This window comes from Thamnophis elegans, chromosome 4 (genome assembly GCF_009769535.1).
Source record: "Thamnophis elegans isolate rThaEle1 chromosome 4, rThaEle1.pri, whole genome shotgun sequence".
Lineage (NCBI taxonomy): Eukaryota > Metazoa > Chordata > Lepidosauria > Squamata > Colubridae > Thamnophis > Thamnophis elegans.
The window spans coordinates 84832024-84855364 of NC_045544.1; the positions used below are offsets into that span (position 1 = coordinate 84832024).

The 23341-nt window shown below is 37.9% G+C and overlaps 1 protein-coding gene across 1 annotated transcript in view; it reads right to left on the bottom strand.

Annotated features, from left to right (window-relative positions):
- Positions 1 to 22627, bottom strand: part of LOC116507338 (xanthine dehydrogenase/oxidase-like) — a 55061-nt gene extending 32434 nt beyond the window's left edge. Inside the window, exons 1-13 of the mRNA XM_032215409.1 lie at positions 22445 to 22627; positions 15985 to 16042; positions 13740 to 13833; positions 11921 to 12029; positions 11552 to 11678; positions 11154 to 11215; positions 8860 to 8928; positions 6857 to 6943; positions 6278 to 6416; positions 5315 to 5407; positions 3732 to 3883; positions 2038 to 2131; positions 481 to 590 (exon numbers count right to left, since the gene is read on the bottom strand). Coding sequence (XP_032071300.1) covers positions 481 to 590; positions 2038 to 2131; positions 3732 to 3883; positions 5315 to 5407; positions 6278 to 6416; positions 6857 to 6943; positions 8860 to 8928; positions 11154 to 11215; positions 11552 to 11678; positions 11921 to 12029; positions 13740 to 13833; positions 15985 to 16042; positions 22445 to 22492 — 1242 coding nt within the window. The 5' untranslated portion in view covers positions 22493 to 22627. The remainder of the gene's footprint in view (positions 1 to 480; positions 591 to 2037; positions 2132 to 3731; positions 3884 to 5314; positions 5408 to 6277; positions 6417 to 6856; positions 6944 to 8859; positions 8929 to 11153; positions 11216 to 11551; positions 11679 to 11920; positions 12030 to 13739; positions 13834 to 15984; positions 16043 to 22444) is intronic.
- Between the last annotated feature and the right edge of the window lie 714 nt (positions 22628 to 23341).

The window sequence follows — 23341 nt, forward strand, 5'->3', positions numbered from 1 at the left end:
ATTGACACAATTTCTACAATTTGTAATGGAAGATGGTTTGGGAGGGGGCGTTTTGCCTGTTTGTGTTTATTCAAAAAATTTAAAAAATCCTTATAAAAAAACCTGGATGCAATATTACAAGCTGATCTCACAAGAGCATATAAATCAGCACTGGCACCTCACATGTTCTTAATACTATCCCTCTGTTGATGCAGTCCTGGGTTGCATTGGCCTTTTTGGCAGCTGCAGCAGACTCACTCCTAGATCTCTTTCATATTATGCTAGGTACCATCTATTCTACCCCTATGTATTTGGTTTTTCTTGCCTAAGTGCAAAACCTTATTTTTCTCACAACTGAATAGCATTTTGTTGTATAGGGCCCAGTGTTCCAGTCTGTCAGGGCCCTTCTGCATCTTGAGCCTATTTTCTAAGGTGTTACATATGCCTTATAAAACTACACAGCCTTTTTTTCTATGACAATAAATATTCAGATCACCTCACCTCCCTACTGAAGGGAATCTCAACTGAAAGCAGTATTTCTTGAGGCTTCAGTATAGTTTTTCTATACCCAGTGAAAAAATGTTCATCCATCCTTATTGTCCGGCTGCCCTCTGTAAGAAAGCAAGATACATCACACAGAGCATGAGTTGGGTAGGCATGTGGGTTCTCAATACAACTTGGCAACTATTTATTGTTGGAAGGGTATCTAGTCATTAATTCCACAAGGAAAGATTCTGATGTACATTATTATTACTACACTAATGAAATAATATATCCTAGCTATCTGTTCCAGCCTGGTGCTCCCTAGACATCTAGGCCTTCATATATGTATTTTGTGTCACCTCCCACATATCACATTAGAATCACAGGCAACATGAAATCAACATGTCTTTGAAGTTCTATGTTATCAAGTAACAGACAGGGTGGAATCAACCATCAAAAGTTGCCCAAATCTATATCTGTGGTGTTTAGACCACCCTTCTGGGAACTCTGAATTTCTTAGCTATAACCTACAGATAAAGAACAATTTATTAGTCTTTGCTAGTCATTCTCTGTACATAGGCATTTGTTTCACCATATATCTTGAGCAGAAAAGTGTATTTATCCACTTCTATCTCCAATAGAAATTAAAGGGCATCTAAAACATTTCCAAAAATTCTCTTTAATGCTCAACATTCTAACAGATTTGAAAACCACAGATGTCACCAAGGTGTGGTACACTATCACACAGCTATCAAATACTACAGCTTATCAATATTCAGTTATGAAATATTAAAGCTAAACCTTCCCTTTTTCAGGAGGCAACTGGACTTTCTTGTTTTTTCCTTAAAGATGTTTCACATTCAAGAAGCTTCTTGTGTTCTAACTGGATGGTGGGGAATGGAAGGATTTATATTCCTTGCAGACAGCTGTCATTTGCATTCTTTTAGAGAGTTGTTGAGGCACTCAGATGTTTGTCTGTGTCCTCAGGGTCACATGAGTAGTGCAAATGGTTCCTATAGACTGCAATTTTTTTGGAAACCCATTTGGAATGGATTTCTCCAAAATTGCAAAAAAAAAAAAAAAAAAGATAAACCTCCAAGTGTCTCAATGACTCTCTAAAAGGGTGCAGATGACCAGCTATCTGCAAGGAATATAAATCCTTTCATTCCCCACCATCCAGTCAGAGCTGAAGAAGCTTCTTGGATGACAAACAAAATGTCTTCAAAGAAAAAACCAGAAAGTCCAGTTACCTCCTGAAAAAGCACCTTTGGAACCATCACGACCTGGATGACTGAGAATCTCCATAGATTATTAAAACCAAATCAAAGTTAAATAATCCATGTTGAAACTATCTAAGCAGGTGGGGCTATGGGGAATATTCAGCATTAGCTTTTAAAAAGCAAAAGAAAGAATAACCAAAGAAAATACTCAGCATTCTTTAATGTGGCTCTTAAAAATAATAGGCTACACTTTTCCTGACTAGCCCCAGAAAGAAAAATGAGGCATGGGAACTGTTCCATTCACCCCTATAACAGAATTTTTATCTGCAACAAGGAAAATTGAGAAACTGCTTACCATTTGACACCAAATTCAGTTTGCTCCCACTAGCCATCAACACTGGATTTAGGTCAGATATTGGACTTGCAGTCATTATATTTCCACCAATAGCCTGAAAGAAAATGTAGCACAGACATATCTTAGAAATTAGGTCAACAGACATTGTTAAAATCACTCATCAAAGTAAGTGAGGAAAATCCTGAATATTTTAACTTTATGCCATTAAAATTAAAATGGGATTTTCTTGTCCTCAAATAGAACAAGAATAGGTTAAGGAAGCAATACTTGAGTTAATTCATCATTTACTGTGCATGTTTTCACAACATGGAACAAATGGAACGAATGGAACTCCCCGTGGAGATTCGTACCCTCACCACCCTCCAGACCTTCCGCGTAGCCCTTAAGTCCTGGCTGTCCCGACAGGCCTGGGGCTAAAGATTTCAACCCCACTCGAATAGTATGACTGTTGTGCTCTTTTAATGATGTATTGTTTTCGTGTTTGTAACTTGTTTGTCCTCCCTCCCCCTGAATTGTGAGCCACCCTGAGTCCCCTCAGGGAAAAGGGCGGCATACAAATAAAGTATCTAAATATCTAAATCTAAACATGCAAAAAAAAAATTCATGAAATTAACAACTCGTGGATTTAAATGATTTACATTTTGATTCATTATTCTAAATTGTACTTGAGTTGGTGAATATAAAGACATTTAGATAAATTATTTAATTTCACTGTTTCTGTAAAACTTCTGGGCATTTAACATGTCCTAGCAAAGAAAATATATAGGCAAATCTGATTTGTCAGTTCAAACACTATTACTCATTTTCACTCTAAAATATATCTCTCTGGCCTGAAGGTTGGTATAAATTAAAAGATATGCTTTTCCTAAGCTGACATTTCCTCTGAAGATTTGTTCAAACTAAGCCATGCAAGAGCAGATTCACTGATCAGTTTGAATTTACCAAATAATGAGAAATCCTATTGCCTTGTAGGCTTGTTCTCTTTATGCACGGTACAGGAATTATTCTATTAGGAACAAAAATATCTGATTTCTAGTGTACAATTAGCCATACAAATTCTCAGGATGGCTTGGATCCAGCTATTAATTCTCACACTACTTGACATAAAATTGGAAGAGGAAGTGGAAATACTTTTGCAACAAAGGGTGATTACAGGATCATTTGCTACACACCTCCCTGAGATCATTCATTGTTGCCCACCATGAACCTTGTGGAACATCAGCATGTCTAGCAACTTATGCATGTAGGTATTCTGACTGTGCAAACTATTTTCACAGCCAGTGTTTCTCAATCTTAACAACCTCAACTCCACAACTTAAAAGTTGTCAAGGTTAAGAAACACTTACATTCAGAAGCAGATGACGTTGTGTAACTTTGAAATTAAAGTCAGTAGACTAGCTTGGCCATCAGTATTAGGGGAAGTATTGTGTGAAGGATAATAAAATAAATTGGGATATAGAAGTGCAAAGGGAGATACATTTTAAAGGAACTGTAAGATTCTGTTATCCAGGTCATGGTTGTTCCAAAGGTGCTTTTTCAGGAGGCAACTGGTCTTCCTTGTTTTTTCTTTGAAGACATTAAACTTCTCATTCAAGCATCTCACACAAAGCACCTTTGGGATTTAAAAGGAACAGTATATTCCACCTGCTTTTCTTGTCTCCTTCCTTTATTGCAAGCTATTTGCAAGCACTTACTGCAACATTGCGGATCTGAGGCCCTGCAAACCATCTCAGTTGTTCTAGGACAGCTTGGAAGACCTCTACTTTGTAAGAAGGAAGATGGGCCACTGCCTCCCTGAGTTCCTCTTCCACACAGCTCAGGCTGCAGGAGGCACCAAATCTGATTCCTGTAAAACCAGAAACAAGAGCTATTTGACCAAATGAACCTTCATAAGGTATTGTTCTCAGGAGCTGAACTGAAGAATTTTTAAATCTTTAGTCTCCTCCCTTTACTGTGGTTTATTTTTTAAGAATCAGGAAAGGTTTTGTTTCCTGCATATCTTATAAGGATGTATACTTGACTTAGCAAGGAAGGAATCTGAGGGTCATGGTAGATGGAGCTATGTATATCACATACATGTGGGGACAGCTGGTTTTTGGGATAGAAAATCCAGTTTGGGGGATTCTTTTTAAACTGTGACATGCTTATTTTCCAATGTACATTACAGATTTGTTGTATTTCTCCCCTGAAAGCAGGAAAAATTGGGGCACTGGCTTTCAGCAATCATAGTAGCAAACCTGAAAGCAACTCTGAAAAGTGGGGTGGGGTGGGAGGGGGGTAGAGATTACAGGTTGACTCCTTTCAGGAGAAGTTAGAGATCCAAAATTACTGCTGTTAAAAAGGTTGCAAGCATTCTCAGCATGCCAAGATGTTGGTTTTCCAGCAGTTACCAGATTTTAGATGATACATACCAGTTCTACCATTACAAGAAAGTGAATAAGCCCGTGGTTATGCAGCAAATCACCCTTTTAAAAAAGTTTTATTACATTTGTAATAAAACTTTGTAATAAGTGAATATATATGTTTTATTAGTTCAATGCAAATATATCCTCCCTTTTCTAAAGAAATCATTTGGAGTGTGATGAGTGTACGTGTATGTAAGTCTTCAATCAATTTCTGAAGAACAAATCAGTTTGTTTACCTAAAACAGAGGCTTCTGGACAAATGTCCCACGTGCCACCTGATCCCAAGTCTTCATTCAGAAATTTGGCCATCTGCTCTGGGATAGCTTGTCCCAACCAGACACACTGTAATTTGCATTAGAATTGTAGCCCCTGGAATTCCCAGGCAATATGATTGGAAAATATTGCTCTAAGGCAACTGGCTTGCCTCAGTGTGGTCTTGGGCTGGGTTGGACTCTACTTGCTGTATCTGATTTGGCCATGTGCTGTACTTGCAATTTTCCCAGAAGGTCCTAGAAAAATGCCCTTGATAGTGCTATTCCCTGCCCATCCAGGCTTTTGTTGCTTGTTGAACAGTACAATTCTTAGTACCTCCTCAGCATTTTTTGATAGATTACTCTACCAGCCAATCTTATTGTTTCAGAAGCTAAATGTGTTCAGAAATTGTGGCTTGCAAAAGTGTCAATTGAATCTCAATTTGGTTAGAACCTTTTCCAGGAATCAGTATACCAGGAACAGAGGTTATAAGTGCAAGGGGAGTAGATCTGCCACCCAGGGGTTTGTTGTTGTTGTTTTTTGTCATGGCTTGTAAATATTTCCTTGTGCATTTCAAGCACCTCTTGCCAATCCCTTGAGGCAACAGGCAGACTGCTTACCCTCTTCTGTGTGCTGAACAGAGTTCATTTCTGGGATCCAAGTTGGGGCTATAATCACAGGATACAGCATGTTCTTTAATCTCATTTCAATACCTGAAGAAAACAAAATATAATGAGGTCAGTGCAGACATGGCAGCCAACCAGAAGTAGTAAATCTACCAATGAAGCAACGAAGCTCTCGTATAAAAGACTGCCAGAACAGTGGCTCTCATCTCAGTGGTGATAGTACTCCCTTCCTAAAGCAATCTCCAGAGCCATTCCTGCATGCCTAAACGGGAAGACACTTGCACTGACTTGTAATGAATGTATAAAGCCAAGAATTTCCCCTTCTGCTTTACACATTCCCAAATATTGGGTCTCCAAGGGAGTAGGGAGAAAATTGTTAATGGGGGCAAAAAGTGCTTGAAAATCTATTTTGAATATATATATTGCTTTGAGGCATTTTTACAGAGGAAATAAATGGTTCCAGCTATGGGATCAGACATAAGAAGCCTGCTGGATTATGAGAGGGCATTTAGTGCCCTTACGCCCAGTATTCAATATAAAATTTCCCCTAAATTAGATGTAAAGCATAGCCATCATACAATAGTCATATTTACTAAATGAACTGCATGTTAGCTGAGTTCATACAACTTGTTAACTGTTATAAGTTAACTGTTACAAATGATAGTGGTTGGGTTCGTATTGATAACCACATTATGATCTAATATACATGTTAACCCAAATTGTGGGGAGCAGGGACACTAGTATTAATTCATTATAAATGTTATTAATTATCTTTAAAACAGAATTTCTGTTTTAAATGTGTATAAAATTGCGGTCTTAATTATTAATGGTGATGCAAGGGACTTTATCTGGCATTACGAAGAAAGAAGTAAAATCTTGACTGGTCAGTCAATTATATACTGCTATGTTTATGTTTGTGTGCAATTGTTCAACAGGAAACAGAGTTGGTCCTCTTACCCACTTCTGTGTTCCCTACTACAAGCTTGGCATCGGGATGCTGAGCTTTCAGAGAAACAAGTTCCTTGAGAGTTGATGGTTGCAACCACGTCACTCGCTCGCCTTTGAAACACAGTTGTTCAACAGGTTTTTTCTGTATCTATAGAAAAAAGGCCAGATTTAACTTCATGTAATAACATGGCATCACAAAGCAAGCAATCTCATTTTGGTATGAGGGAGAAGAGAAGGGTTGCATTATAGCTACAGCTACTATTTCGAGTGAGTGACAGGCTTCAGGATTCTTTGCAACAAGGAGCAGCACAGGAGCCATTCTATGAAGTTAATACATCCTCTCTCATTATTCAGCTGGGTATTTGTAAGGGGGGGGCAGGAGGTCTCCAAGATCTATCTGCAACAAAGCTTGAGGCAGCGCAGCTTGAGAAATACTAGCTTTTGTTTATCAAAATCCTTTCCCCCTAGTGTCTGGCAAGGCTGCACCAAAGCCTTGTTTATGTCCTAGTTCATGTGTGCAAATCAAGAAAAATACCAAAAACTTTCATAAGGAAATTCCATTCGCTTGGCGAGGTAAAGAAAACTCACCAATAACTCAGGTGGGAATATAGGCTCCTGGGTAGGGTCTAAAGGCTGGAACTCAGATGTATTGAACAGAGTTGTGGTAATCAGTCCCTGCAGAAGAAAGGCAATGTATATATTATTAGATAACCCCAAGATCCAGTGGATCGTTTTTTCAGAGATATTTCCTTACCTAAACAGAGAAACAGTATGATCGGGGTAAAAAAGCAGTGGGAGTAGAAGTGACTTTTGACTTCCTGCCAGCTTAACCTACAGCAGTCAATGGTGGCACAGTCTACTGGTTTCTAGAGAGCTAGGATGAGACTGCTCTACCTGATCTCCAGTGGCTGAAAAGATGAATCAATCTACCTAGCCTCCAGAAGTCTTGGCTGAGACCGGTCTACCAAATTGGAGGGGGGGGCAGAAGTAGAATATAAATTTGTGGCAACACATTTGCCAAATTTCAATTCCACTGGCATCATGGGTCCCAGATTTTGGACACATTCCATAAATTAGGTCACTTGATGTACCTTGTGTCATGGCGGCCTCCCTCAATAACCAAGAAAGAAACCACTCAACTCCATTTTGCAGAATTAAGAGTACTTTTACTGGTCATGAGTAGATAGCAGGTAGGCAAAGCAAGATCTGAGGCAAAAGCGTGCATAATCATAGATATCAATATGTGACCCAACCTCCTCCCCTTGGTAACCCCATCCCATAGCCCAATCCGTACATCCCACAGGTGTCCTGTGGGAGACATCTTCAAAAAGCATCATCAGGTTGGTGTGCCGGACAGTTGGCCTTGGCGGCAAATCCTCTATCTGCAACATGCGCAGTAGATGGTGAGAACAACTCTCTTTTTACAGTCACTCCTGCACTGAACACTTCCCTACCCAAATACCATGCCCCCCCTCCCCATTTCAATGGCAGCCGAAAGCAAGCAGCAAAACAGAGGCTGACACCTTGATTCAAAATTTGCTGCCCTATGATGCATTGATTCACCTCCTTAAACATTACAGACACAAGAGAGAAAAGGAGAGAAAGAGAGAAGAATACTAGAACTAAGGAGAAATTTCTTAATGGTGAGTACAATTAACCTGTGGAATGCCTTGCCTTCTGAAGTTGTGGATGCTCCATCACTGGAGGTTTTTAAGAAAAGGCAGGATAGCCATTGTCAGAAATGGTATAAGGTCTCCTGCTTCAGCAGGCAGTTGGACTAGAAGACCTCCAAGATCCCTTCCAACACTATTATTCTATGTTCTAAAGAGTTTTAGTAGTACAAAATTAAACAATATAGTATATGGATGTCTTTTCTTTTCTTTTTTGGTTTTCTACTATTATACTATTAAAGACTATTTTCATGTTTTTAATTTCTGAATTTGTAAAAAAAATTAGGAACAGTAAGAACCTTCAAGAAGTAACAATAATTGTTCAGGTACTACATGACCAAGTAATTCTTAAGTCAGTTTCCTACTATCCAATAGTTCTTAATTTATTAAACCTACAACTTTCAAAATTCCTAAGCAAACAAACTAGTAATTATACTGTGACAGTTGTACTTATGAATTCTGGGAGCTGTAACCCTAATCCATTTATAAAACATCCTACTGGGGATAATTTCTCCAACTGTTTATTTCCATTGGCTTGTTTATCATCGCACCCCTGAACCTTTAAAAAAATATAAGACATGATAAAGTAAATAGCAAATTAGTAGACATATTAAAAAGACAGCAATCGGAAAAATAATAATTCTTTTTTTAAATCTTCTTTTTTTCTCTTTTTTTCTTTTTTGGTATTTTAATCTATGTTAAAACAAATTTACTTATTTTTTCCTTGCATTCTTGCTCTTTCTCTCTCACACACATCTGTACAGCAAGTACAATACAATAGAGATTTTAATATTAAATAATTAATCTTAGAAGTGAAATCTGCTACCGGTATATACAAATTAATGCAAGTTGGAGGACACTTTTTCATTTTTTTTCTTTTCTATACTTAGTATTCTTTTCCAACTGATTTATGCCACTTACCTCATTTCTTTCTTTTCCAGCCATACAGCAACCTTTTCCTTTTACTAGTTTTCCACAGCATCCCCCTTCCTAGATAGAAATAGGAAGATATAGAAATAGTTCCAAATAAACTATGGAGCACATATGAAAGAACATGCAAACATTTAAAGAGTGTTTAAATGTTCAAATGTCATGGATAAAAGATAGGGTTTGAGCTGAAGACACTGAACTTTAAGTTCCCATTCAACTATAAAATGACTTTGAGCCAATTATTGCTTTCACCCTAATCCACTTTCAAGGTAAGAATTAAATCAGGAGAATACCACTGTTAGTTACTCTCAGTTCTCAGAGAAAAGGTAGGCTATACTGGCAATAACAACAATAACAATAAATGAACTATCATTTCCCATGCTGGACAGTTACTGGTTTATTTTGTACCCTGTTTTTTATTATACAAGAAATCAAATCAGCTTACAATTATAAAAGCAATATAAAACCAATACAATTAAAATATGAAAAATTAAAATTGTGGGTCAGTTTGTCTAGTGGATAAGGTGTTGGCCTAGAAACCAGGAGACAGACCCATTTTAGACATGAAAGCCAGATGAGTGACTTTGGGGCAATCACTCTCTCTCACCCCAAATTCACCTCACAGGCTTATTCTTGTGGGGAATATAGGAGGATGAAGTAGTATAAGGAATGTTTACCACGTTGAGTTATTTATAAAAATAATAAAAGCAGGATGTAAATAAATATTAAATCTAAATTAAAATTAATATAGTAAACAACAGATAATTAATATCTGTTCCTTATTTTTCTAAATGGAAGAGAAAACCAATGACCAAATTCATCTCCTCAAAAAAAGCATTTCATAGGTTGAAAGCCACACAGAAGACCCTCCAACAGTGGTGAAATTCAAAGATTTTTTTACTACCGGTTCTGTGGGGGTGGCTTGGTGGAATGGCCGAGCAAGGATACAGCAAAATCCCCATTCCCTCCCCATTCCTGTGGCCAGCCAGAGGTGGCATTTACCAGTTCTCTGAACTACTCAAAACTACTCAAAATTTCTATTACCAGAACCTGTCAGAACCTGCTGAATTTCACCCCTCCCCTCCACCATGTATCAGCAGCCAGGGCATCTTCAAAAACGTCTCTCCTGACAGGTTGATACTTGGGAAGGTAGTTCCTCAAATCATCAAGCCCTAAACGATATTTAACTTGTGCCCCTCAGGCAAATGACAATTACTGTAAATTATTCCACATGGGCAGGTGTTCCCCATACCTTTCATCAGTTAGCAGTCTTCCTACTTATTTTTGCCGCAGTTGTGATTTCTGAACATTCTTGAGAAGTAACCCCTCATAGAGTGCAAAGCAGTAGCCACAATAAGTTGGAACCAAGATGTGAATAACTATCACCATATTGCAGAAAGACTTGCAGTTGATGTACTATCTATAGTGGTGCAACCATGCGCCTCACCACAAATTTACCACCTGCAAATCTAGTCACAAATGAATGACAAAAACCATTCCCTAAAGGAGATTGCAACCACAGGCTTTATTGCAACCCCCAAATGCAGTTTGTTTGTTTTTTGATAACAGCGTTTCTGTCTTGCCTGAGTATAATTTTAGCATATTCCCTCTTTGAGCCCATTTTCCAAACCCTCAGTAATGTTCCAGAATCTTTTATTGGAATTGGATGATAATGAAACCAAAATTGTGTATCATTGGCCTATAAAACTCAATTATCCCAGTGATTCTATGGCTAGGTGGGTTGCTGCTGGCATTGCTGTTGGTTCGGTGCACACACAATTTGCTCTGTGCACATGCCTAGTTGCTTGTAAATAGGTCTGCACATATGCAGAAGATTAAAAATGCCCCCCAAAAAACATGCCACGGCAACCGAGGAACCAGTTCGAGGGTGTCACAAGCCTTCTGACTCTACCAGTTTGGTGACCCAGTCACAATTTCCACTACCGGTTCGCCCGAACCAGTACGAACCAGTAGCAACAGTAGCAAAATTTAAATATAGTTAAATTTTGAGTGCTATATATAGAAGTAATAATAGCTATAGTCAAATAAATGATTAATAATGATAACAAACCCACCTCTGTTCTATGGAGACAACATTGAAATTGAAAACCAACCCAGTAGGAGATAATTTAGTTCAGTACTATTGTCAAGTAAGCTACATAGATATGGCTATGAAGTATTCATTACTTCAGCTGAAGTCAAAGCAGATTTCATCTTCACATTTACGGTACTTGGAAAAGTCAGCCTGATTCCATCACCAAGACATTTTATCTTTAGTTCCTTACCTTTGCAAATGTTCTGTACCCCTCCAGGATCGGTCTGTATCCTGTACAGCGGCAGAGATTTCCTACGTTGCCAAATCAAGTTGAAAAAATTAACAGGCATGTAGAACATAAAAGGAAAAAGGTTGTTTTAGTTTTTGCTTTTGTCAACCATGAAGAAATTCATTTTTTTTTATTTCCAAGAAAGGAAACTGCCCATAGAGAAAAAAAATAAATGTCTCTGGGGCTTTGAAAACTTTAGAAGGCAAGATTCCAGCGTCAAAAGACATGACAACAAATTCACCAAGTCATGAGAGATCAACCTAATCATTTTCAAATGGATTTCTTGCTTTATTCCATGATGAAAAGTAATTGTGCCAATAAGGATGGGAGTTGTGGTCTATTGTGTCTGGCAATCTTACCTTGAAAGGCATCTTCAATCTCTTCCATTCTAGGCTGAGGATGATTACGAAGCAATGTGTACATGGACATGACAATCCCAGGAGTGCAGAAACCACACTGTGATCCATGGCTTTTGGCTATTCTCTCCTAGAAGAAGAAGAATTGGTTCGTACAATATGCCATGACAAATCAACTAATCAACTTGCTTTTAGTGACAGGTGTGAACACAATGATGTCTGATCTGATTCACACATCACATTACATATAAATAATAGGTCTTCGGGTTTTGTGTATTACGTATATGAACTGCCAATTGTTCCTACATATAGCTTAATTCAATTTGTGAACCTAAACATTTGTTAACACATAGTCACATCGCTCCAGTTTACCTGTACAGGGTGCAACCTTGTCTTTGTGCTTCCAATGCCTTCAACAGTGGTTACAGCTACATGGTGGAGAGCGCAGATAGGGAATAAACATGCATTTGCAGAATAATGTCTGGAGAAATGAATTAAGGAAATTGCTTGTTTTACAAAATCTTCATTTTTCTATAGAAGTACAATAAATTAGAATTAGAATTAGAATTGATTTTATTTGTAGGCCGCCCTTTTCCCTGAGGGGACTCAGGGCGGCTCACAGAAACCAGGGAGAGGGGAATACAATACAATACAGTACTAAGACAACAACACATAATAAAAATGATACACAACATGCATACAACATTCGGGCGGGGTAATGGTCCTTATCCCCAGGCCTGACGGGCGAGCCAGTTCTTCAAGGCTGTGCGGAAGGCCTGGACGGTGGAGAGGGTACGAATCTCTACGGGGAGCTCGTTCCAAAGGGTCGGGGCCGCTACTGAGAAGGCCCTCCTCCTTGTGGTTGCCAGCCGACATTGGCTGGCCGATGGGATGCGGAGGAGGCCTAACCTATGAGATCTTATAGGCCGTAGGGAGGTAATTGGCAGAAGGCGGTCTCTCAAGTATCCCGATCCACTGCCATGTAGGGCTTTATGGGTGGTCAATAGCACCTTGAAGCGCATCCGGAGATCGACAGGTAGCCAGCGCAGCTCGCGGAGGATAGGTGTAATGCGGGTGAATCGGGGTGCACCCGCAATCACTCGCGCGGCTGCGTTCTGCACTAGCTGAAGTCGCCGGATGCTCTTCAAGGGCAGCCCCATGTTCGGGATTAGACTGTCTCATATTGAAACTGGAACAGAGGTAGATTCATGGGCATCATCCCAATGTTTTGGAAGATGATGCCTCCCCATTGGTTATGCTGATTGGACCTATGAAAGTTGAAATCCTAGGCAAACATTGGCCAAAAGATGTAGCTTCTGATTACCAGCACCATTATTAAATAAAGATGTGGAAGGTAAATGGGTAAGCGAATAAACTAGCATTAAGGCAATAATATTATCATTCCTTCAGATGATCATAATTCACTGTCATTCACTGAAATCTGCCAAGTATTAATCTAAGAGACCAGAGCTGAAAAAGTGCAGTGATTTTAATAAATGCTATCCAATCCAATTCTTCTGTAGTACTAAAATATTAGTAAAATTGTTAGACAAAATTTGAATGTTGAAACTTTAAATCCAATTGAACTTCAGGATTTCAAAACCAAAAGGCTGGACGGGACCTTGGAAGTCTTCTAATCCAAGCTGAAATGTAGCTGATTAGAAATGTTGGGGAAAGTCAGTTCTTCTAATAATCACCCCAAAGGTGCTTTTTTCAGGAGGCAACTGGACTTTCTTGTTTTTCTTTGAAGATGTTTCACTTCTTATCCAAGAAGCTTCTTCAGCTCTGACAGGATGGTGGGGAATTGAAAGATTTATATTCCTTGCAAACAGCTGATCATTTGCATTCTTTTAGAGAACCATTGAGGCCACTTGGAGGTTTATGACCTGGATGACTGAAAATCTCCATAGACTCCTACTAATAATCCATACAATTATTGCACAGGACAACAGTATTTTCACATAGCTCTAACACATATCTGTATAAGGGACAGTAAGCAAAGATTTTGTGATATATTTGTTATTTCTTGCATGCAATCTTTTCTCAACCTGCAAAGGAGTTTCAGGAGAGACAGATTGATTTTGACAAACACATGTTTCCAGATATCCAGCACCTGTCCTGTCTATCAGAAATTCTGCAGTCCCGCAATTCAAGACCTCTTCCATCTTAGTGAATGGGGTACAAAGGATACATGATGTTTCGAGAGTTGTCAAGCTTGGAAATCATGACTGTGCAAGCACCACAGCCTCCTTCTCCACAGCCGAGCTTGGTTCCACACAAGCCCACTAAGAGGGTAGAGCTTAAGGAAAATGTACCAACATGGCTAATCGCATACAGTTCTTTATCATTGAAAGTCTGTGGTCCTGGTAACAAGCTTGCATTGCTGTTCATAAGAACAGGCTAAAAAAATCTGCCTTTTTTTTTAAAGCTATTTTGGTTTATTCATATGTATTCCCTGATGGGAAAACTGATTTTTAAGTATAGGGTTTAATCAAATGATTTTTAAAAAATCACACAATTATTGAACAAGACTGGACTATTGACTCCTGAACCATGTTCACACAACATGCTTAACTTGATTACTGGATTCATAGAATATCAAATCATAAACTAACCAAAATGATGAAGGCACAAAAGATAATGAAGATTAAAATAAATCACGTATTTTAATGTATTTATTGTCATATTAGGAACCATTCATCTCCCTCACAGAGGAACCTTGGCTGGTGTTTTTTTTGCAAGTGATGTGAGTACAGCCTCCAATTATTATCTTATTTGGTTTGTATGTCAAGAAGCACAGCCAATAATGGCACATGGTTTTCTCATTTCAGTTCTTCAAGCAAACCTTTATATCAATCAATTCTCAGCTGCTTTTTGCTAATCGATGTTTTTGGTTGATGGTTCTTTGAGAAATTATGTTAATTTAATGGGTTGTATATAAAACTGCATACAAAGCTGGAACTCATAATATGCCTCTTTTATAGTTTGTGATTAATATGTCCAACTTCAACTGTGCATAGATCCTTAAATAAATACAGTTTTACCTTTTTTAATTGCTGAAGAGGATCAGCTGGCAAAAAGGGAATAATTGATTTACATGCACTAGATATATTTATTTGTTCTACACATATGACTGAGAAAAAAACAGATTAGGCATTAATTCTCTAGCACAGAATTCAAGTAAAATATTTCTAGTAAAATATATGATGTTCCACTTGGTAACATTCTTAATGTAATTAGTACTATGCAATTATTTTTCCATGGCAACTCTTCAACTTTTTATGAAGAACAAATATACTGGACCCTAATGGATGAACTTTCCCTATTTGTCTGCTCTTCTTTCCTGGCCCCTCTTTCAGCATCTAAGATTAACTATGATGTAAGCATTAATATGCTACTTATTTTAAACAAGAGAGAAGGCTTAGATTTAACCCAAACCAGTGAATTATTCCCCTTAAATTAAATAGCCTAACCCTTTCCATCTCCTGAACGTCTGATATCCGAACTGAACTCCCTGGTTCAGTTACTGCAGGAAAGAAGCACTGAATCATTACCTACAACAGAAGACAGATCCCAGCAATGGCCACATACATTCTTTAAACATAAGTGCCAATGGTTCATTTAGGTTCACTCAGTCTAGATTTCTGAGCTCCAAAACCACATTTATTGCCTAAGATAGATTTGTGCAATTTAAATGTGGTTGTTAGTTTGTGTTTGAGCGTCATGTGACCACAACTGGATTTAATTAATGAGAAAAGGGAAGGTAAAGACATATTTGTAACACCTGGCACTTTGTTTGGCAGTTTATTGAAGCCTTCTTACATTATCTGGGAAATGTATTTTAGCAAAGAGTATGCCAGTCCTTAGGAAAGCTATTGTTGTCAGGCAACAGATATTGGAGGGAGAGCAGTGGTCCTTCATATCCTCCAGTAATGGCCAGCTGTAACCATGACATAACAGTAATTTCAGCTGGTGATAACTGAGGCTATTTAGAAGAACTTAGGACTTAATAATAAGGATCAACAGATAAGTGGGAGATAAGAGAAGTTGAGGGGTTGATGTGGCATTGCTTGTTCATCTTGAAATCAGATTTGATTAGAAATAAGCCATGCTATTTTCCAGGTTAGGCATTAATTTTCCAACGTAGGAATCAAGTAGCTCAGCTTCTTTCGTACTAATCCAATGCAAGACAAAAGACGAAAGTTATCCATCTTCTCACACAGAGATTGTACTATTAGTTGTGAATGTGCTTCCATTCAGTTTAATTCTGGCAACACTAGAAATATTGGAAATAACAGAATTAGCAGGAACGGAATCCTCAGAAATCTTAAAACTTATTCTACTGTATTCTAGTCTGTTCCTGAATCCTTAGACCACCTGGAAATATATGGACTCTTTTAAATTCCATACAGTGCACATTTCTTGAGCTCAGATACGTTTCCTTCTAAGGTAGGTTAGCAACGTAGTTTCTGGATCCACATTCTTCTCCACTATCTAAAAAGAAAAAAGAAAAAATAGTTTCTTAAAATACATGTGACTATAAATGTATATGTATGCTGCAGATAATTTCAGAAACAAACAAACTGATAAGATCTGATTACATTGTAGAAGTCAGCACATTCTACTATTTGTGAATGAATTGCACAAACCATCCAGCCTCTTTGACAAAGTGCCATTTCTTAAAGGAAATACTCCTGTCCTTGATATCTTACATAGCATTTACAATATAAAATTGCAGATGACAATTACTTTTGGAGGTAATCAGATTTAGACCTGATCAATATTGTATAGGAGACACCAATATGTTGCAAGACAATAGAAAGTCAAACAAATTGTGTAAGATGAAAACAATAAACCAATTTGCATTGTTGCCAAGCTAACATTTTGGATATGGATATGTTTATGCTGTCACAAGGAATAACCGTAAGCTCTTTTCCCATGGTTTTCAAACAGATTTTGGTGCCTTTAATTATTCATTTTTAAACAGGTTCCTTATATGTTTCCTTGTTTTGATTTAAGTGTTAATAGTCTTACTGTTTAGTAGAAAGAATAATTTCATCTTAAATAAATGGGCAATATTCTTAATGAAATTGTAGACTCAATCTGCTAAGTTTGACAAAAAAAACTTGTACTAAGCATCTCCTGTCATGTACTGAGGGCTAGAAGTATCTCTAGAAATCACAAATTACTTTGTCTCCCTGGTCCAACATAGCGTACTAGGTGCTCTATGCACTAAAGCATAAGTTTTCAGTCACAAGCATGCAGAGTGTACTAAGATTTGGATGGCACTATCTGTTCTGCCAATATTAACATACTTCCCTTCCTAATTGCAGTAATTGCAACAATTGGACCATTTGAGCAGTTTCAAGGTGCTGGATCCCTATTGCTTCTCACTAAACATGCAGTTTTTCTACCTTAGTTACTTTAAGTGATATCTAGGGGATGATATCTTGAGCAAGAGAAAATTTTAATCTTCTGAACTCTAGCTAACTTAGTTTTAATTATTAACAATAAAGTTTATTGCTAGCTTTTCAGATTAGAATCAATTATAAAACTGCTTTTCAGTTGAAAACTTTGATTCCAGGTCAAAAAACCAAAAACCTGTGCTTGTTTCTCTTCCTGACAAGGTACTGAACTAATCTGAATTAACAGATTATCTCAGCACATTTCTTACATTTGTGTAGAAGGTTACTGTGTGCTTTAATTTGTGGTGGTGGTGCTGTAAATATAAACTAAGTGTTCGTTAACATTCATTTTGCCTGGACGTGCAAGAATTTTAGGATAGGTAAATGCACATTTCTTGGCGTGATTTGGTTTACTGCCATAAAATGTGGCAATTAGTTAAGGAAGCTTATTTAAAGGAGTTTGAGGAAATTGATACTGACTTTACAGAACCATAATCTTTTGTAGCAGTGTGCTACTCAATAATAATTGCTGTGGAAGCAGTACGCTAGATTGCATAAGTCTTTGGGATGATCCAGCAAGACTCAGTATAATACATGTTACACAACAAGATCATAATTTCAAAGTCCATTTCCTCCTGCATGTAAATTTGTTATCATTTTACAGGAACTACTTGTCATGTAAGAACTGAATCAGGACTAAGCTACATATCTAAGGGGGAAAAACTTGTTGCTACTGCCATTGATTTAATGGGAAATCAGTTTTTCACCAAGACTATCAGGTGGAAGGGAAAAGGTTTGCCCCCAACCCCTCAATTTTCCCAGCCTAGTTCCTTCCACATATGTAGGGCCTGCAACTCCCATAATTTCTAGCCACCATCTATAGACCACCTGTTTTGGGAAAGCTGATTTAATGCATATGTACTCAAATAAAGTCAAGTCAAGCCACTCATCTAATACATCATTGGGACATTAAGTGTATAAGGAGTGGTAAAATAAATGCACATGGTCTTCCTTTGATTGAAGTAGCTATTTTTTCTTTTTATATCACCTTCTTACAAAATCAATACTAATCAAAAAATTTCAGTCAAATACAAATGACACAGTCATGCTATAATGAAATGAAAAAATACTATGATTTTGACTATTTGAGACATTAGATGCTTAATGAATTTCAAATGATAGCCAGATTACTAAATATAGGTAGTCCTCGACTTATGACAACAATTGAGCCCAAAAATTCTGTTGTTAAGCAAGATAGTTGCAAATGAATTTTGCATTTTTTCTTACCACAGTTGTTAATTGAATCACTGCACTTGTTAAGTTAGTAAAACAATTGCTAAGTGAATCTGGCTTTTTCCATTGACTTTCCTTGTCAGAGGGTTACAAAAGGTGATCACATGACCTCAGAACACTGCAACTGTCATAAATATGAAGAAGTTGTCAAATGTCTGAATCTTGATCATGTAACTTTGGGGATGTCGCAAGGGTCATAAGTTTGAAAAACAGTCATGTCACTTTTTTCAGTGCTGTCATAATTCTGTACAGTCACTAAATGAACTGTTGTAAGTGTGAGGACTGCCTGTATTATTTTTGGCCTGTTTTTTTACATCTTATCAAACCCTCTAATCACTCATCATGGTAGCCTTGAAGTCACATGCAGAAAACTATACCAGTTATTTACCATATCAGGCTGCCAAAACTAGAGACAAGGTAACCTTTCTCATCAACTCCCATATATTGCATTCTATCCCAAGCTCACGATCAATTCATTCTCATAGTTTGCTGAAATGCTCCATCTCTTCTTCTGGTAGCATTTCATCATCTTTCCATGCTGCAGTGGGTTTTGAAGGATCTGGACAAACTTGCGCCACAAAGCCCATTTACGTCAAGGTGACTATCACAGAACTCAGGCATCTTTTATTTACAGGGTAGACTCATTTTATGTAACAAGTAATCCAAATTATCTGCCAACCTTTTCCCAAGGTTGATTGCTAAATCAATACTGGCACCGTTTCAGAGGATTTTTGACTCATGGAAGAGACACGACTGAGGTAAAACTTACTATGTGGGGGAGGGGGGAAGGAGAGGATTTGCAAGGGTTTCAGTTAATGTTTAGATCCGTAAAAGTCTGGAAGAAACACTTTTGCACATTTTGTACCATGAATTGTTAACCTATCATCAAGTATATTCTTAATAGGGATTTGGAGTCTGTCCACCTCCACCCCAGACTCAATGTGATTTTCAATGGGGCACATTCTAAAGAGGTACATTGTGAATGCTGCCAGAATTGTTTACATGAAGAGGAAGGTGTCCAGAAGCATCTAGATGAGTTGCATGCTTGTAACTATCAATATATTGCCTATTCTGTTTGATCTGGTAGCAGTTGTTGAAGAATTCAAAAGGGGGGGGATCTTTTCCAGATGTCCGGTAAGCTTTTTTAGTTAAAGATCTATGGGCTGAGCTGGTTTTTTCTATACACAAAGCATACAGTCTTCTGAGCAATGATCTATTGGGATAGAACAAAACGATGTAGGAACAGGACTTCACTTTTCTCTTTATTTCAAGGAAGCTCGTAGTTAGAAAAAGACAAGGGAAAAGAAAAGACCTCTGTTGCTACAGAGATTTAAAACGCAGTGTTTTTAAGGAAGTAAAAATAATGACTTTGTATTCCTTGATGAGGTTACATAATCTCAACCTGGGCTGTGACCCATTCGTCACCTCCACAGCCCTATGATAGATTGATTGCTGAGGGTATCTTTTTTTAAGGCAAGCATCAGTCAGATGCTCAGCCATAAAAGCAGAATTTGACCACGCTCAATGAGATTAATCTAATTCTAAGCTATTTATAATGGAGTTAAAAGGGAGGTTTTAACTTTCAATTCATGAACTACATCCTGGCAGCCAGAGCAAATTGTATGCAGAGTCTGGGGGTAAAATTTTCTGGAGCAAACCAGGACATTGCAATACACAGTACATTTTTCTCTAAAATTCATCAGGAATGGAATAAACTACCTGTTCGTCCAGCTACAACATGGAACCCATTTGTTATTGGTAATTACTAATTTTAAATCTCACTGTCAAACAGAAACATAGGGCTTTGGGAGGGGATATACTTTTGTAATTCAGTTCATCTTGGATGTTAACAAGCTAAATAGAAAGCAACCAAAGACAGGATCAGGAAAAGCTACAGGCAACCAAGAAATATATATGTTATCTATTTGATTACATACTTTACCACATAGCAGATGAGATTGCATTAATTGTCTTACTTTGGTGGTTTTCTACAGTTTTCTTTAATTCAGCTCTATTAGTTTATTGAGTATTTGCTCGGCACTAACTTATGAATGACATTTTTATAAAAGTGATGTTCCCTGGCTTAAGTAAAATCTTTATTAATGCAAAAATGGAACAGAAACAGAGAGAAAAGTGTTATGCTTCTTCCTCCTTTTTTATTAAAAGAAACATTGAATCCATTAAAAAGTTTGATTTGTTTTCTAAAACAACCACCCCAATGGTCATAATGACAGCTATTCATCAGCTATCCACGTTTCTTCATTCCTCTATCATTTATTGAAGTCAGTAAATATCTTAAAGAAATATCTTAAATCCAGTGCTGCTTCTTTGAGAAATGCTTTTGCCATCTGCTAAAGAGAGAAAGGGGTCGTGGGAATAATCCATGAACTAAGAAAAAGCTTCTTCCAACATGTTAAAAACAAGAAAAAGGTTAAGGAAACAATTGGTCCATTGCTGGGAGAAAGTGGCAAGAAGGTGACAAGCAACAGGGAGAAAGCAGAACTATTTAACTCATTTTTTGCATCTGTCTTTACACAAAGGGATAAAACCGTCCAACCTATCAAAAACAGCACCACAAAAATCAGATTAGGAACACAAATTGAAATAGGTAAGAAAATGGTAAGTGAGCACCTGTCTACCCTAGATAAATTCAAATCACCAGGACTGGACAGATTACACACCAGGGTTCTGAAGGAACTGGCAGATGAGATCTCAGAACCACTGAACTATATCTTTCAGAGATCCTGGAGCACCAGGGAACTGCCAGAGGACTGGAAAAGAGCTGACGTGGTTCCCATCTTCAAAAAGGGGAAAAAAATAGATCCAGGAAACTATAGACCTATCAGCCTGACCTCAATGCCAGGAAAGATTCTGGAAAAGATAATCAAGCAACGAATTACCGAACACCTAGACGCAAACAAAGTAATAGCCAAAAGCCAACATGGGTTTGTCAAAAACAGATCATCCCAGACTAATCTTATTGCATTCTTTGACAAAGTGACAAAATTAGTGGACCAAAGGAATGCCATCGATACAGTTTACTTGGACTTCAGTAAGGCATTTGATAAGGTAGACCAGAACCTATTACTAGATAAAGTAAAAGAATGTGGGTTAGACAGCATCACCACCAGATGGATTCGTAACTGGCTGACCAACCACACTCAACATTAGTCCTCAATGGAACTGTATCTCATGGAGGGAAGTATGTAGTGGAGTACCCCAAGGCTCTGTTTTAGGCCCAGTACTCTTCAACATCTTTATCAATGATTTGGATGAGGGAATAAACCAAGCTGGCAGGAATAGCCAACACTCCAGAATACAGGCTTAAGATACAGAAGGATCTTAACAAACTTGAACATTGGGCACTATCTAATAAAATGAAATTCAATGGTAAAAAGAGTAAGGTTCTACATTTAGGCAAGAAAAATGAAATGCACAGGTACAGTATAGGTGGTACCTTCCTCAATAGTAGTAACTGTGAGAGGGATCTTGGACAACCATTGACCTAGTGGACAACCATTTAAATATGAACCAGCATTCTGCAGCAGCTACCAAAAAAGCCAACACAGTTCTAGGCTACATAAACATAGAGATAGAATCAAGATCAAGTGAAGTGTTAATACCAATTTATAATGCCTTGGTAAGGCCACATTTGGAATACTGCATTCACTTTTGGTCGCCACGAGGTAGAAAAGATGTGGAGACTCTAGAAAGAGTGCAGAAAAGAGCAACAAAGATGATTAGAGGACTGGAGAAACAAAACATATGAAGAACAGTTGCAGGAACTGGGTATGTCTAGTTTAATGAAAAGAAGGACTAGGGGAGACATAATAGCAGAGTTCCAATCTCTCAGGGGTTGCCACAAAGAAGAGGGAGTCAAACTATTCTCCAAGACACCTGAGGGGAGAACAAGAAGCAATGGGTGGAAACTAATCAAGGAAAAAAGCAACTTAGAACTGAGGAGAAATTTCCTGACAGTTAGAACAATTAATCAGTGGAACAGCTTGCTTCCAGAAGTTGTGAATGCCCCAACACTGGAGGTCTTTAAGAAATGTTGGATAGCCATTTGTCTGGAATTTCCTGCCTAGGCAGGGGGTTGGACTAGAAGACCTCCAAGATCCCTTCCAACTCTGATATTATATTGTATTGTACTAAGATGCAAGAAGAAATGTTATAAGAAACACAGGTTTTGTCCTACCTTCTTGCCATTTACAAAGAAGACCAATTCATTCTTTTCTGGGATCATTTTGCACTTCTTCTGAATGGAAAATAGGGATAAGTTCCTGGATCACACTTTCTAAAGTTGCCCAATACAGCTACAGCCTTAGTTCCAGAGGAATCAGACAGTATGAGAAGTTCTTAGGGATCTTTGATCTTATATTGCAGCATTAGAAGAGCTCACGTTATAAAAGAACCACCCAGAGGCGTGTCAGCTACATTTGGCTAGGACTTCATTAAGTTAGTAAAGGAATAACAGGGAAAAAAGTAGTCTCCACCCCTTTCAATGTTATGAAATTCCATGCAGTCTTCTATAGATCAGGCAGCCAAACTTTGGCAGTACAAGATCGCTCAAAATTAATGTATGCTCTTTTATGTTCTTTGCCATAACTTATTCTAGAGTAACGGTTCTTAAACTATTTGACCCAATTACTTCCTTTCCCAGTCTCGAATAATGTACTTACCTCCATTAAAAAGAGCCCAGACTCTATTATTTCACTAGCTGCAGCCCAGACTGGATTCTTCTTTTTTTTTTTTTTTTTACTTTAAATGTTTTATTCATTTTCATTTTCAATTTTGTACATTCACTTATATACTGGATATTGAAAAATATAATAGTAAGAAAAGAAAAACCCCAACCTAAACACAACTCATAAACCCGACCTATCGCTTTCATACACCCCTTCTTCTCCCCCTCCAACTTTCCTTTCTCCCTCCAACAATCACCCCTCCTACTTCCCTTTCCCCTCCTATCTTCCTTTCTCGCCTCCTTCCCCTCTCATCCTCCTTACATTCCCCTCTTCCTCCCTCCTTACTTCTCCCTCTTCCTTTCCTCTACTTCTCACTATGGTGTATTCTATTCCTTAATCTATTCAGT